The following is a 14,146-nucleotide window of genomic DNA, read 5'->3' on the forward strand; positions in this document are numbered from 1 at the left end:
ATTCTACATGTAGGTCTATCAGAAAAAGTAACATACTTTGTGGCCATTGCAGTAACAGTGTGTGTAGCCCTGTGTACTGTATGTGTGCTTCTGATATATGTGTATTCTGGTGGGGGGGGGGTGAAATCAGGCTGGAAATCTAACACAATTAATCCAACTTACTTCTTATATTCACTGTTGAGATCTTTGGATAACTTTTGTGTTTCCTTGATTACTTCTCTGTAGGTTGGAGCTGGTTCTGTAAACATACTGTCAAGGAGTGTAACCCTTGGACACATACACATGTTTATTGAGATGTGACACAATAATTACTCTAACAAAAGAAGAAATATGGCCAAAGTGTTTGGACCAATCAATCCATCAGCTAATGATAACAGCATAAATTATATACCAAACTGAAACTGATAACCTTCAGAATTCTAAATATGGGAAAGAAAATTCTACCATTGAGTGCTTTTAAGAGTTTTAGGTACATTTTGAGGTTGAAAACTTGCATTTTATGATTTTTAACCCAAAAAGTAAACTATTAAAATAGTAGTAGTCTGTGACATTTGCTGTGAAAATACAGACCACATGACCATTTGATGTATGTGATCAAAAAAAGTCACATCACAAACTCTTGATGAGATTTTTGAGCAGAATGTATTTTCTCAATTTAGTCAATTTTGATACCTTATAATGAATGCAAAGTATTGATCAAAATATCCATGATAAGCTTTTTCCATGACCTGTGAAAAAGCACAGGCAGGTTAGCATAAAATGCTTAATTTTTACCACTTTTGACCAAAAAATAGGAATTTCCCTATCATTTTGATTGATTTTTGATATAAAAAAGTGACTTCAGCATCATTTCAGCAGTTGCACAGTACATGTCAGTTAAATAATCAGAAATCATACAATTATCTTTTTGTTCAAATAAATGATAAATTCATGTGAACCTACAAAGGATCATCAAAAGAATCATCTGGAATGATGACACCAGCAGCGTTTACTCAGAGGCCATCTTTCAATTTTGGCTAGGACATGGCCTATTCTGTATTACAATTAGCCAATTGGAGAAACTTTTGAGCCAGAATTTAAGATCTAAAAACCAGAATTTAAGATCTTTTCAGTTTATCATGCTTAAGGGATCCAAAATGAGCGTTTATTGCGTTTCGACAGTATTTTTTGTGGGACATGAGAGCACCTCAGACCTATCAAATTGCATTCTGAATACGAAGCATGTTTTTCTGATATCAAATAATTTTCATTTTTTAAAAATCACAATATAATACAAATTTTATGACAAATTATAAAAATTTGATATTTTTCAAATTTTGATATATAACAGTCCTCGGTAAATTATATAAATCTAATGATATATTCTTAAAGTGTATGTAGCAGGGAGGAAAAGCCGACGGTCAATTGAAAATTTTGACCTTTCATATTGAAGATATGGATTTTTCCCCAAAAGACCTAATTTTTTTTTTTTTTGGTGCTTTGGGAAAAAAATCCATATCTTCAATACTGAAAGGTCCAAATTTTCAATTGATCGTCGGCTTTTCATCCCACCTACATACACTTTAAGTATAAATCATCAGATTTATAAAGTTTACTTCAAGTACTGTTAAATATCAAAAATATCAATTTTAATGATTTGCCATAAAATGTGTATTAAATTGCAATTTCAAAAATCAAAATTATTTGATATCAGAATGACATTCTTCGATTCAGAATGCAATCGATTTGTCTGATGTGCTCTTATGTCCCAAAATAAATACTGTCCAAACGTTCATACCCCAGCCCTTAAAACACAATAATTGTGTAAAAGGATATTGTAATTTAGAAACTTCCGTTCTCCTCACAGTTCTTCCCCATCTGTCATTAGTAGCTAAACCTTTCATATGCAAGTAATGTGCCACTAGAGGGCTCCTTCCTTGGATGTTGAACAGTACCCTCTCAAACTCTGGACCTGGACCTATTTGATGAGACTGTATTATATAAAGAAAATATGATAAGATGATAAAAAAATTTAGGTAATACCATGAAATAAATGTGTGATCCTGAAAGGTTAATGATCAATTCACAAACATATCATGGGTATTGACTTGAAAATGGATGTTGTCACATTAGTCATTGATGATTGATACAACTGAATTTTACAACTCAACTCAACTCATCCCCCCCACTTTTCTCAAAAAAAGTTGAGATTTTTATACCACAGGATACCTCTGGCTACATAATGTTAATGTACCAAAAATTTCTTGCAGATTAATTCATTCAGCAAAAATATCGCCAAATTTGAATTTCCTTCTTGTATACCAGAACAAAATTACAACAGTGGCCTATGGAATAGTGTAATACATATAATCATGCATAACTCGCAAACGCAAAATCGGAATCAACTGAAATTTTTGGAAATCAGCTTTTTCTTGGATATCTACTGAAAAATATCATAAAAAGAGGATGCTAGGATCACAAAATCCTCCTTTAAGAAGCACCAAATGGAATACATATATGCACAACACAAATTACCTCAATTTGAGCTGGTTGTGATGGTGCCGTTGGCATTCTAGGAGTAGCACCCCCAGCAGGTGGTATAGTTGTAGTGGTTGGCATAAATCGTAGGCTTTTAGTGGTCATTGTTGTGGCTTCACGTGCCATGCTTGAAGCTAGAGCTCCTTCTGGTAGTTGGACATCATCTTCTACTGGTGGATAGATACTGATTGAAAAGTCCGCTGTCAGAAGAAAAATAATGAAGTCAAGCAAACTATCAGGAAATATTCTTGTGGATAAATACTAGACTTAAATTGAGGTATGTCCAAGAAAGGGTAATTTAAATATATAACATTCAGTAGTTGATAAACTTCCTAGTTTTAAGCTATTGCATGCATCTACTGAATGATACTTCTATCGTTGTTCATTACTTGAAGTGCAACATCTCTTTTCTCAAGTAATCAAGTTTGGGAAGGTGCTCAACTCGAAGATTGTGCGTCTAGTCTATTTTTATCCGCAACTGTGGACTTTTGTTCAAATGCAAGCTAATAAAATGTGGATACACAAACACGTGGATATCCACTGTTACAAGACGCAGAAGGTGCTACAGAACTTTAGAGAGAATTTAGCCTATTATGTCCCCCATTTGTGATATGCTAGTAATGTCAGCTCCATGATTAATTGTCAGATCTGTGTATAAAAGTCCATGGTTTCAATGTTAAATACCAAATTTTCATGTCCTTGGTTGCCTATGTAAAATCCATGGGTCCAAGGTTGTGGGCAGGGGTGTAGGGGTAGGGGGGTGTGTGTGGTGATGTCTTCCTATATACATGTTGGACAAATAATCAGTCTACCAGTACAACAACTCAGAGCAGAGAGCTGATCTTGGTTGTGAAGGTTATTCTAGATGTAGGCAGATCAGGGTACTGCTTGAATGATGTCAATTGGCTTAGTTGCTGTTTTGAGCCGCTCCATCTGTGATGATTTTATGTAATTGTCCTAATTAAATATGTTGCTTTTTACAAACGCTGCCATATTACAAATCACTACTCTGTCAACAGTCCTATTGAAATGTGGCCTTTTATAAACTCTATAGTTTTCAGCAGAGAACTTCAGAGATCTGCAAATTTGGCAGTTTATGGTGTATACGGAAGTGTGGTTCTGATAGGGCTAATTGAATCACGTCATCATCGCATCGGCACCTCATTCGCTGGTCAAGCTGTGTCAAGCTAGTTCTTTTTACGCGATAATGAGACAGAGCAGATGGACACTGCTGAAGTTCTTTGCGAAATAGTATACCATATTGTAAATCACTCATTAAATTGACAATGTAATTAATAACTTTTTGTGCCCTTATTGCAAGCATCACCTATTCTCATAATTCTTACCATCTTTGTTGACTTTTCCTTCCTTCATCAGCACTACTTTCTTCTTATCTGTTTCCTTCTCTTTACTCATACTTCTGGGTTGTAGCTTCTTGGTATCCCAATGACTCCAGGCCTTAGGAGGAGCTTTCACACCTAAGTAATAGCAACAATAGTGAAATATATCAATGTTATATCACATAATAATTATCTGTGTGATGCATATAAAACATAAGAATGTCATATTGAGACGTATTGTGTATCAACATTGGGAGGTCTGAAATGGTATGAGACATCATCACCACATTGATTTGCTGGGAGCAGTCTTCTAAAACTTTTAGTGTGTGCATTTGACCAGAACAGGCTATTCAATGTCAACAAATACATAGTTGTTGTTAATGCAACATTTGAGTGTATGCTGAAGAATCTTATCATATGAATGATACTTGTCCTCTCCAAATTTCCACAAATCTGGTCAATCCTCATTTTTCACTTTGCGATAGCATAAAATAGGGAAAGTCCTTAATAAATCTGGATGAGCATAATATTATTTTTTACATCTTACAAATTTTTCGTAGCATGATAGCTGATGCACAATTTTAATGGTTACCGATCACAGCGCACTAATTTGCAACACCATTACATATACTTGTAAGTTATTGCACTTTGAATACACTACTTCACATGACTATTGATAACCTTTCATTGTTATCAAGTTCTACATCTATAGAAAAAACATGAAATTAACTAATTTTGCTGCTACAAATTTGGGAAGCTCTTTATACAATTATTATTCAAGGAACTTGCTGATGCAAATAAAGAGGGGAAATGTATGGACCATACAATTAAGCTGCACATGTTTATGCTTACAAGTACTACAACAAACTTAAATAAATGGTAGGATCTAAGTAAGGTGCTATATTCTAGTCGCACATTGGCTTTATGGGGTGGATATACAACACAAGCACAAAATAAGAATTGTGTTAACAATCCATAAAGCATGATTACTAAATACAAACCTTGATATCGGCAAATCATAGGGTACATCCTAAGATGCAATACATTTGGCAACAGTAAAAGCATCACAAGATTTGCACAATTTCATCTGGCAGTCACATTGCTGAATAATCTTACCATAATTGACATTAGGTTCCAAAGTATGCAGTATTTCTTAATAAATATCATAATACAATGGTGGTAAGTATTTTCATGTTAGTAATACGATAGGTAAGTTAAATGTCTTATCCAGAACACAGTTTTGCTGTCAACTTCACTTTACTCAAAGAAAGCTTGCACACTCAAATACAAACCAGGCCAGCCATGAGCTGAAGTCAAGTCACATGCATACTTAGGGGTGGTTCAGATATCATGGGGGAAGGTCATTTCCCATGCTACCTCAGAGCCAAATGGGTTCAGAGTATGGTATGCACAAATCTGCATCTGTCTTACTAAGCTCAAATCTTCAACACACTTTGAAAAGCACCATGGCAATGATGACTAGAGGATACAAGACATGAAGATATTACTCTGTTCATATCCACCAAAATCATTCTGTCCCCTAGAAGACAAATACTTATCTGTTAATGTTCATTTAATAATGTTGTTTTGAATAAATTTGTAAATCTACCATCTATGTAGCTAATAATATATGTTACCTGCTATCCATTCTGAACAGAGTGAAGCAATCTGTTGTTTAAAATCATCATCAAACTTGTGATGTGAATCTGTGAAGGCTTCCCAGTAAGCAGCAAACAGAGCCTGTGCCAAGCAATCAGAATATTCCTACAAACAAACAAAAATGTAAAGCTTATTATCACAGAATCATTAAGAAAGCAGTAAAATAAGCTAAATCATAAAGGCACTTGACATTGGTGCATTTGTGCATGTGTAGGGTAGAGATGCAAAATCAAACATATTCAAACATATTGTCTTGTCCAATATTTTAAACTCATAGCGAGACCAATTAATATTAGGCGTAACACATCCAATTTTATCATTATGATGTTTGGATCCAATATTTTCAAACACTTGGATTCATCAAAACATAATGGTTGGAATTGAAATTTAATGTTCATCTGATACTAATGTTTTCATTTTCAGCCTTTTTTTTTTTTTTTACTCAAATTCTCTGTGACCTTAGTATGTGACCTTAAACACCACCCATGTTTGGTTGTATAGGATTTGAACTGTTCATGAGACAACATTTTAACCTCAAGTCTAACATATTGCTGACACACAGATACACAGACACACCCACCAACCCCCATTGACTGACACACAACTCATGCTGCCACAAGGTCTCTCCTCGGGATACCTAGAATATGTTGAAAAAATGTATATCTGACATACTTACTGTAAAGAACTTATCCTTAATGCTGGGGTTGACACTCATAAAGAGTGCAACAAAACTATCTGCTATTCTGTTGAATAATCTGTGCTCATCATCTTTCCTCTTGGGCTACAGATAGAACAAGGTTATAAACAATTTTAAAATTACATTTTGTTGATTTGATCATAAGCTAATGAAATGGAACAATCCATCTATTTTTTACTCAAACACTAACAAGCCGTTAATATTTGTATATTAGTTACACTCACTGACTTTTGATAAGATGCTTTTTTACTTTGAACTCCATCAAATTTTGAGTATGTTTTGATATATTGACTGTTTTTACCGTGTTTAAATAAAGTTATCATTATTATTATTATTATTATTATTTTGTTTTTCTTGTTGTTGCAATTTGACTCAATATTTCCTACCTCATACAGCACAACAAAGAGCCACCAGAATGTATCCTGCATCACTGCTACAGATGCCTCAGATAGAAACAACTTCTTCCAGAATTTGCTAAACCCACTCTGATAAAAGCAAACATATCAAAGAAAGGTGTGTAAAAATTAAGTGAAGCTTTCAAACATTATCAACAACTGCTGATATCATTTGCACAATTCAGATTATACAAATTTGTTAAACATATGTATAATATAATGAATACTTAATCCGAATTAGACCTTTTGTAACAGCACTCATGCAGCATTTTAAAACACACCGAAGAATTAGTATTTTTTGAGTTCTATGTATATTTTATGACAGGCACAGTCTGAAAGAATGCACAGAGTGAGATATATTGTGAAAGGAATTATATGAATTCAAATGAACATTGAACAAACTCTAGTTGTTTCATAAAAAATGAATTATAGAAAACACACACATAATGTTTACACAAAATGTTTTTATTAGTATTGTTGTAAGCCATGGGTACACTAGGTGTTTGGGTGCTGGCAGGGAGACATCACTAGATCTCTCCCCTCCCCCCCCCCCACCCCGGACTTCCCTGTGGTACAATTCACAAAGAGAGAGGGGGACTTTGGTGGAGAGAGTGGATTCAAGACTTGATTTGCCAATCCCCAGGGAAGGGAAGGAAGAAACAGGGTTATCACATTTGATAACATCATCTAAAGTTTGTTTGGCTTATATAAGGCGAAAAAAATCAGACTCATAACACAGTGTATTGATATAGAATGGCATGCATGTTAGTTGTACGTTGCATAATATGTGACTGGCAGACACTTATGTGAATTACGCGAGCATGAGTTTGGACTTTACTGATGAGCGCAGTTAACAAAAGCCGAATAATGTCCACCTTATAAGCAGAACAAACTTTAGTCATGTGATATCCTCACACATCACATATTTGGGTCATAACAGCTAATGATACCCAAAGTCAGGTCCGATACTCCTGGTGAGTAAAATAATTTAGCAAGTTTAAATTGTTCTCAGTTTTACAATATATCCCTATTTGCCTTGCCCTTGAAGTAAATTATAGCAGAATTGCCCAGAAAATTTGCCAACAAATGAAGAAGCCATCTTTTGACATGTACTGTACTTACATTGAAATCTTGTGCCTTAGTGACTCTGTTGAGAATCTGTGGTGCTTCCAATCCATGGGGTAAATCTGTCAGCTCCTTTTTGTTGAATCCAGGAAATGTCATAGTCTGCAAAATCAACAGGTGTTTCTTACAGCTTGATGATATATAATTATTGGATAGAACATATACATTTTCATGTAATAAGGTTTCCCATGATAAGCATGTGATGTCATTTGAAATCCATATACCCTTTATGGAAGATTATGACCTTAACCTTCCACACAGGGAGTGTGAATTTCACAGGGGATTACCTAAAAGGGGGATTCCATCTGAATTCTGCACCTCTCTGTGTGGAAGATTAAGGTCATGTCTTACATAGGGGGTGTATGGATTTCAACTGGGATAGCCCATTGTAGGGGAGACCAGGCAGTGTCCACCATACTATTACTATATTACTCATACCACCGTTTATGTCCTGGACCATAATCCCTCCGAAGTTGTAAATAAATCATGTTAAGTTGCTCACACTTCCCACATTACCCTTTACTAAACGTTTGCATTGAATATTTTATTGTTATGCAATATTTTAACCCCTTTCTTTATTAGGGTGAGGTATCAAACTTACCTCACCAAATGGGCGAACCCACCCTAGCATGGGCAAACCTGCCCCGCTCTGCAAATTTGTTTGTTTGCTTTACTTTGTTGCTATTGTAAGGCTTACAGTCCTGATGTTGGGGTCGTATGTAGAAAAGAGAAGGGCTTTCACGAATCATGTCCCTTCTAAAATTGACATTGGCTAGTCAGAAAAATATAGGGTGAACACTCTCCGGCCTCCCCTATATACACCCCGAGGATACATTAGCTGCTGTACAACTTTGTTTGACAACTATTTACTTCAACATTACATTGTGTTTGCACTACTTTTTTGTGAGATAAAAGATATTTCCTTTATTAAAATTAAAATCAATAATGGAAATACATTTTATATAATTTTAATATAAAAGTCAACTATTCAGGCTATGTCAGAGCATGTTATAGTTGCAATCATAAGCCTGTCTCGTATTCCAAGAATTAAGCAAGATATATGTATATTTTGAAGCATTTTAGTTACCTACCTCTACACTTCTCGCTTTGCTGCCTAGAATCAAAGTGCGCAATTCTTTGTTTTTATCCTTCCTCTGTCTTCTGTGTGCTTTGACTGCATTGGACTGAGTTGCTTTCTCCATTACTGTATACAAAGAAGATGTAACAGGGCATACCAAAGTGAATCATCATTTACATATCTCATAGATGAAAAGATAAACATTTCAAAAATATCATACCCTATAAAGACAAAGTTAGCCCTTACCAATTTACTTGAAAAATATCTGTATACTAAAGTTACACATTTTGACGTTTAAATCCCACACATTCTACATGTAATAATAATATTTCTACAGGTTTTGGTATTAATCATAGAAACATCACAGGAATGACCCATTTCTAGATACAAAAGATTTGTTAAGACTGTTGGTTAGTAGCAGAGTGCAACATCAACAAAATTTGAAGTGCATGTGTATGTTATTCGGATTAATTCACAAGTTGTTGTTTTTATTTTGTTTTTCATTGTGTATCTTTAAGAGGAACCTGCCACTTGCATGCTCATGTGCAAAATACACACTTAGAAACACCAAAAGCTCAACTTGCTTGTTTTGTTTTTCTTTAACAGTGGTAATATATTGTTTGGTTAATACAAATAGCAATCACTGCATGCCAGCCCAGCTTGTATGCCATCCTGCAAGCCTACCTTTAGACACAGTCCTTTTCAACATTAAATCTCCTCTGACAATTAAATCTACCACCCTTATACTGCCAGTGTCATTATCTGTTGATCTCTAAGTCTGATTGCTTATAAAGTGTCACACTTATGGATCAGTATTGGACTCTTCCATTTGAAACCACACCCCTTAAGATAATAAGATTTAGGAATTACAACCAAATTCAAGTTAAAACTACTCCTGATTCAACCATTTTCATCTACAAAAGGGGCTAAAGGCACAGAAGATGTTGGAATTCCAAAATGTTTGGAAGCCAACTTGTGCAATATTCAACTGGATTTTACAGATTTCAACAATTTTTACCTGGAATTTAACCCAAAACTAGCACAATTTTCCAGCTAGATTGAACATAGGTGCAACTGGAATTGAGATGACAGTAAAATGGGGTGTGTAGATTTTAAATCATAAGAACTGCTTAATGAAACCACCTGCAGTATGCCTGGTTGGGGCCTGTAAAATTTACTGGAACCTTTAAATTTCAGGATTCACAAGCCCAGTTACTTTTACAATTTTAACATATTTCGCACACCAATTTATAGAATTGCTCATAAATGCATGTGATTGGTATGGAAATAAAACAACATGATGATGTGACTATATTATCTAACACAAACAAGTAGGCTAATTTTGAGCATGAAGGCAGTGGAACTAACATTTGCCATTATTTGCTGAAGAGCTGAGCAAATGAAATATGCTTATTTGATATTGTAGCATTTCCACTGCAATTTTCGTGCAACTTATGTGATATTCTCACCTCAAATTTGAAAATTGCATGTGAATGCTAATGCCATAAGACGATTGCACAGAATAGCACCCCTTTGTGATACATTATTAATTTCAATGATATCCAATAATATTGAAGAAAATCACTGCAAACTCTGCCACACTTGTTTGATTCACACTTACCTTTCTTATAAATAAATAATGGTCCTGCTAGAGTCAGGGAAGATATGAATAGAGGGTTAGGAATGGTATGCATGCAAGCTATATGACATGTAGATGATGTTTACCTTAGGTTAAGAGTAAGGTTAAATTTGATTTAATGTAAACAAATGGTAAATTGGCATTAATGTTTACAGAATGATGAAGGTGTGGAAGATTAATACACAAGAGTGTTGTAAATCAGAAGAGACTCATTCATCTGAATGAAATAAGTAATGCATGATAGAACATCACATTGTTATTCAGAGTATAGGAGAATCATCAAGGCTTAACAAGAGCGATAAATGTTCTATACCCAACACAGTGTAGGGCTTTGATAGAAATAGTCAGTCAAACTGATGTCTCTGGTGATGTGACACATTATTTGAGGTTGTTTGGGGAGTTGTTCCCGCTTGAAGTAGGAAGTTATTACACTCTATAAACACTGTAAATTTGTCACATTTAATTGGTATTTTTCTGGTGTAATATTTGCAAGAAAGAGGCACACATTTGCTATGCAGTGTATCAATACTATCATATTACATATCCAGGTTACTTCATACTTCAGAGCTAAAGGAATTAATAAGGGTTTGGTCCAGGGTAATAAGGGTATCACTTCATTTCAGTTGGGTAATGCACATCATCTTACAGCGACAAAACAGGTGCCTATAATCTTTGCTCTGTTGAGAGCTTGGTACATTAGCTGTCTTTCCCCTTCTAAGAAGCTTGGTTAGAAGATAATGACCTAAAATTTGCACAATAATGGCAGGGTATAATGCAATGAAATCATAAGAATAATACCACAATAGGATTACAAATACAAAAAAATATATAAAAGAAAAAGCAAAATATGAAATGTACAGATTTCAAAAAGGAAAGGGGTACAAAATAAATTGATGAGCAGCAGAGCTTTATCAAAAATGAGCAATTCAAACCATTTAAAATTAAGGAATCACTGATGAGTTCAGCCATTTTCACTCCTGTAAATGTTCCATAAGTTACCATCCAGGAGTGCTTTCACTGACTATACATATAATCAGCAAAATGTCCAAACTAATTTAAAGAATACATGCTATTAGGTATGAAGCATATAGGCCGCTACCTCCTTCATTATTTAACATTATAATTGGCTGCTGAGACATAATGAGAGAGTTATCATGGGGACTTTAGTTGACATTGCCTGAGTACCAACTGCGAACTCAAGAAGCGCTGCCGAGTCCTGATTTTCTCTCTCAAAATTTTCATTATTATGTTAGTTTGCTTGAGCCCCAAACACATCATTTAAATCATAATTTCTTGGGCTTGCATCATTTATTTCTGATCCTCGCATATATCAATTGTGCTTTGCATTGTCCTGCTAGGGTGAAGCATATTGACCGCCTCCTTCTTTATATGTTAAATCAAAATACACAGTACCAGCTATCTACCAATAGTCCATGGTTCCTCCAGATAGAGTGACATTAGTGTGTGTAGTACTAAATAGCGCACATTAGATCAAAGAACTGGCATGTTAGGCAGTACATCTGTACACACATGAAGTAACTCTGAACAAAGTCCTGACATCACTCTCTCAAGGAACCCAAATGGATTATAATGGAATTAGGCTATATTCTCTCATTACAGAAAGACTTCTGCAAACAGTTTTGGTAAGAATTTAAAACATTTCCCAACAAAAATGCTTTAAAGATTCATCGTCCAATAATGGATCTCCCTGTAGATACCACACATACCTTCACTAGGAGAATGGAAGAGGTTATTTTCCAGCCGATGTGATTTGTCATGTTCTACAACTATTTCACTGGCGTACACATCAAGTCTTCTCTGCAAAAGAAATAACTTGTCTTCCAAATCCTCCAACATATACATAGGCATTGCTAGGAATTAATGTCAAGGAAGACTATGTGAAAATATTAGGTTTATAAGATTTCAGTAATTTGTCTGGGCAAAATGATCATGTCAGTTGAATTTTCAATATTGGATGATTGAGTTTATCCCACTTTCTGGCTACACAATGATACAACAAAAACGTGTAAAATAAACATAATTACCAAAATTGAATAGAACGTTCAACAGACAACGTTTTATTGTCAGGTTATATCAAGGTATAAACAGAGTTATAGCTAGGCAAATTTTAGTGCAGGGTAAAATATATATGAAATGGTAAAAAAATTGAAATTTTGATAAGAATTGCTCATTTTTATACTGATTGTTCTCTGATTTTGAAACGTTGAGACTGGAGTGCCGGGTATTTGGGCTCAAAATTAACTCGAGTGCCAGGTGGAAATTAAGAGTGGCGGGCGGGTCCGCCCACCACCGCCCAGCGTAGCTACAATCCTGGGTATAAAAATGTTTTAATAACATTCCAAAAACATTTCTGGAAACTTGATGCAAAACATATATTCTGACATAAAGTGATTTAATAGCTGCCAAAACAAGGTCAATTTGGAAACAGTTCAAATACTTGAAATTTAGAATTTGCAGTTTCTTGATGGTAACCTGGCAGACGACAGGGACAAAAATGCCCCCCCCCCCTTTTTTTGCCCTATAACTTTTTTTGCCCTAGAAATGATCAGAGTTATTACAGTGATTGTACATCTTTCATACACTCCTATAGGCCGTGTGTCCTGAACTCGCCACCCTTAGCGTTACATGACAAATATTATGAATTTTTACACCAACCGGGTTTCTAATTAGATTATCTCCACAATCATCAACCCTAAACTAGCAAAGGTATACATTTTTGAAAAGCTAAAGGCATCAGCAGTTCCAATATATACATTTCAACTCATTATACAGGGTGACCTGCAAGTTATACAGGGTGGAATAAAAAAGATTTTGATAAAAAATGGGTCACTCAATGCATTGCTTATTACCAACTTACAGTAATAAACTGGTAGTAAACAACATTCATTTGGTTAGAGGAAATGGAGAGCCAACTGACTTCGGAAGAAACCAAAATCACAGCTGTTTGGTAATCTCGAATATAGGGTGTCCCAAAGTATGTTAGATTTTTTTACAATTCAACATATTTTGAACCTAAACATTTTCCCCCTAACCCATACAGAAAAAATATGTCCATATTTAGATTCCTCTTCAAATTTCCCTTCAGAAAATCTATACTTTGACTATAGGCGTGTTTCTATTGGGACCGTTTACCGGTAAAAAGACGGTAAAGGGATTAATTCTGCTCAATAGAAACTGACCTTCCCCGCTATTTACCGGTAAACAGAGGCGAATTTTTACCGGTAACGTTTTCCTTCTTGAGGAAGGAAAATAGCGGGACGCTACCGATAAACGTCAATAGAAACTCACTCCGTTCGATTGAATGCGCATGTAAGGGAAGAAAACGGAAATTGAGTCGCGAAATTGACCTCTGCATCATCAATGAGCTAGCTTGTTTATACCATGATTATACCATTCCGTTTGCCAAAATTCGTAGGCCTAATCACATACAAATATTTGACTCACGTGCTATAAATAAAGTAAATGGAAGAAATATTCATAATGCATTATCCTTGCATTATACATATTATGCTAAATATTTAACATGAGTTATGATTTATGACCCTAGTAAAAGCCATGAAATAAAACAACAACAACAACATCACTAGCGGATGAATCCAGCTGTGCATGTGAAATAAATAGAAATCAACTCGGATCCATGGCGGTGTGTGCTTCAGAAAATTAGAAAGATTTCAT

The 14,146-nt window shown here is 35.1% G+C and overlaps 1 protein-coding gene across 1 annotated transcript in view; it reads right to left on the minus strand.

Annotated features, from left to right (window-relative positions):
* Positions 1-14,146, minus strand: part of LOC140158683 (protein FAM227A-like) — a 32,257-nt gene that overhangs the window by 11,385 nt on the left and 6,726 nt on the right. Inside the window, exons 4-14 of the mRNA XM_072181865.1 lie at positions 12,178-12,321; positions 10,433-10,456; positions 8,825-8,937; positions 7,731-7,835; positions 6,600-6,698; positions 6,193-6,297; positions 5,495-5,621; positions 3,864-3,995; positions 2,515-2,717; positions 1,816-1,970; positions 163-240 (exon numbers count right to left, since the gene is read on the minus strand). Coding sequence (XP_072037966.1) covers positions 163-240; positions 1,816-1,970; positions 2,515-2,717; positions 3,864-3,995; positions 5,495-5,621; positions 6,193-6,297; positions 6,600-6,698; positions 7,731-7,835; positions 8,825-8,937; positions 10,433-10,456; positions 12,178-12,321 — 1,285 coding nt within the window. The remainder of the gene's footprint in view (positions 1-162; positions 241-1,815; positions 1,971-2,514; positions 2,718-3,863; positions 3,996-5,494; positions 5,622-6,192; positions 6,298-6,599; positions 6,699-7,730; positions 7,836-8,824; positions 8,938-10,432; positions 10,457-12,177; positions 12,322-14,146) is intronic.

The sequence above is a fragment of the Amphiura filiformis genome, chromosome 8 (genome assembly GCF_039555335.1).
Source record: "Amphiura filiformis chromosome 8, Afil_fr2py, whole genome shotgun sequence".
NCBI lineage: Eukaryota > Metazoa > Echinodermata > Ophiuroidea > Amphilepidida > Amphiuridae > Amphiura > Amphiura filiformis.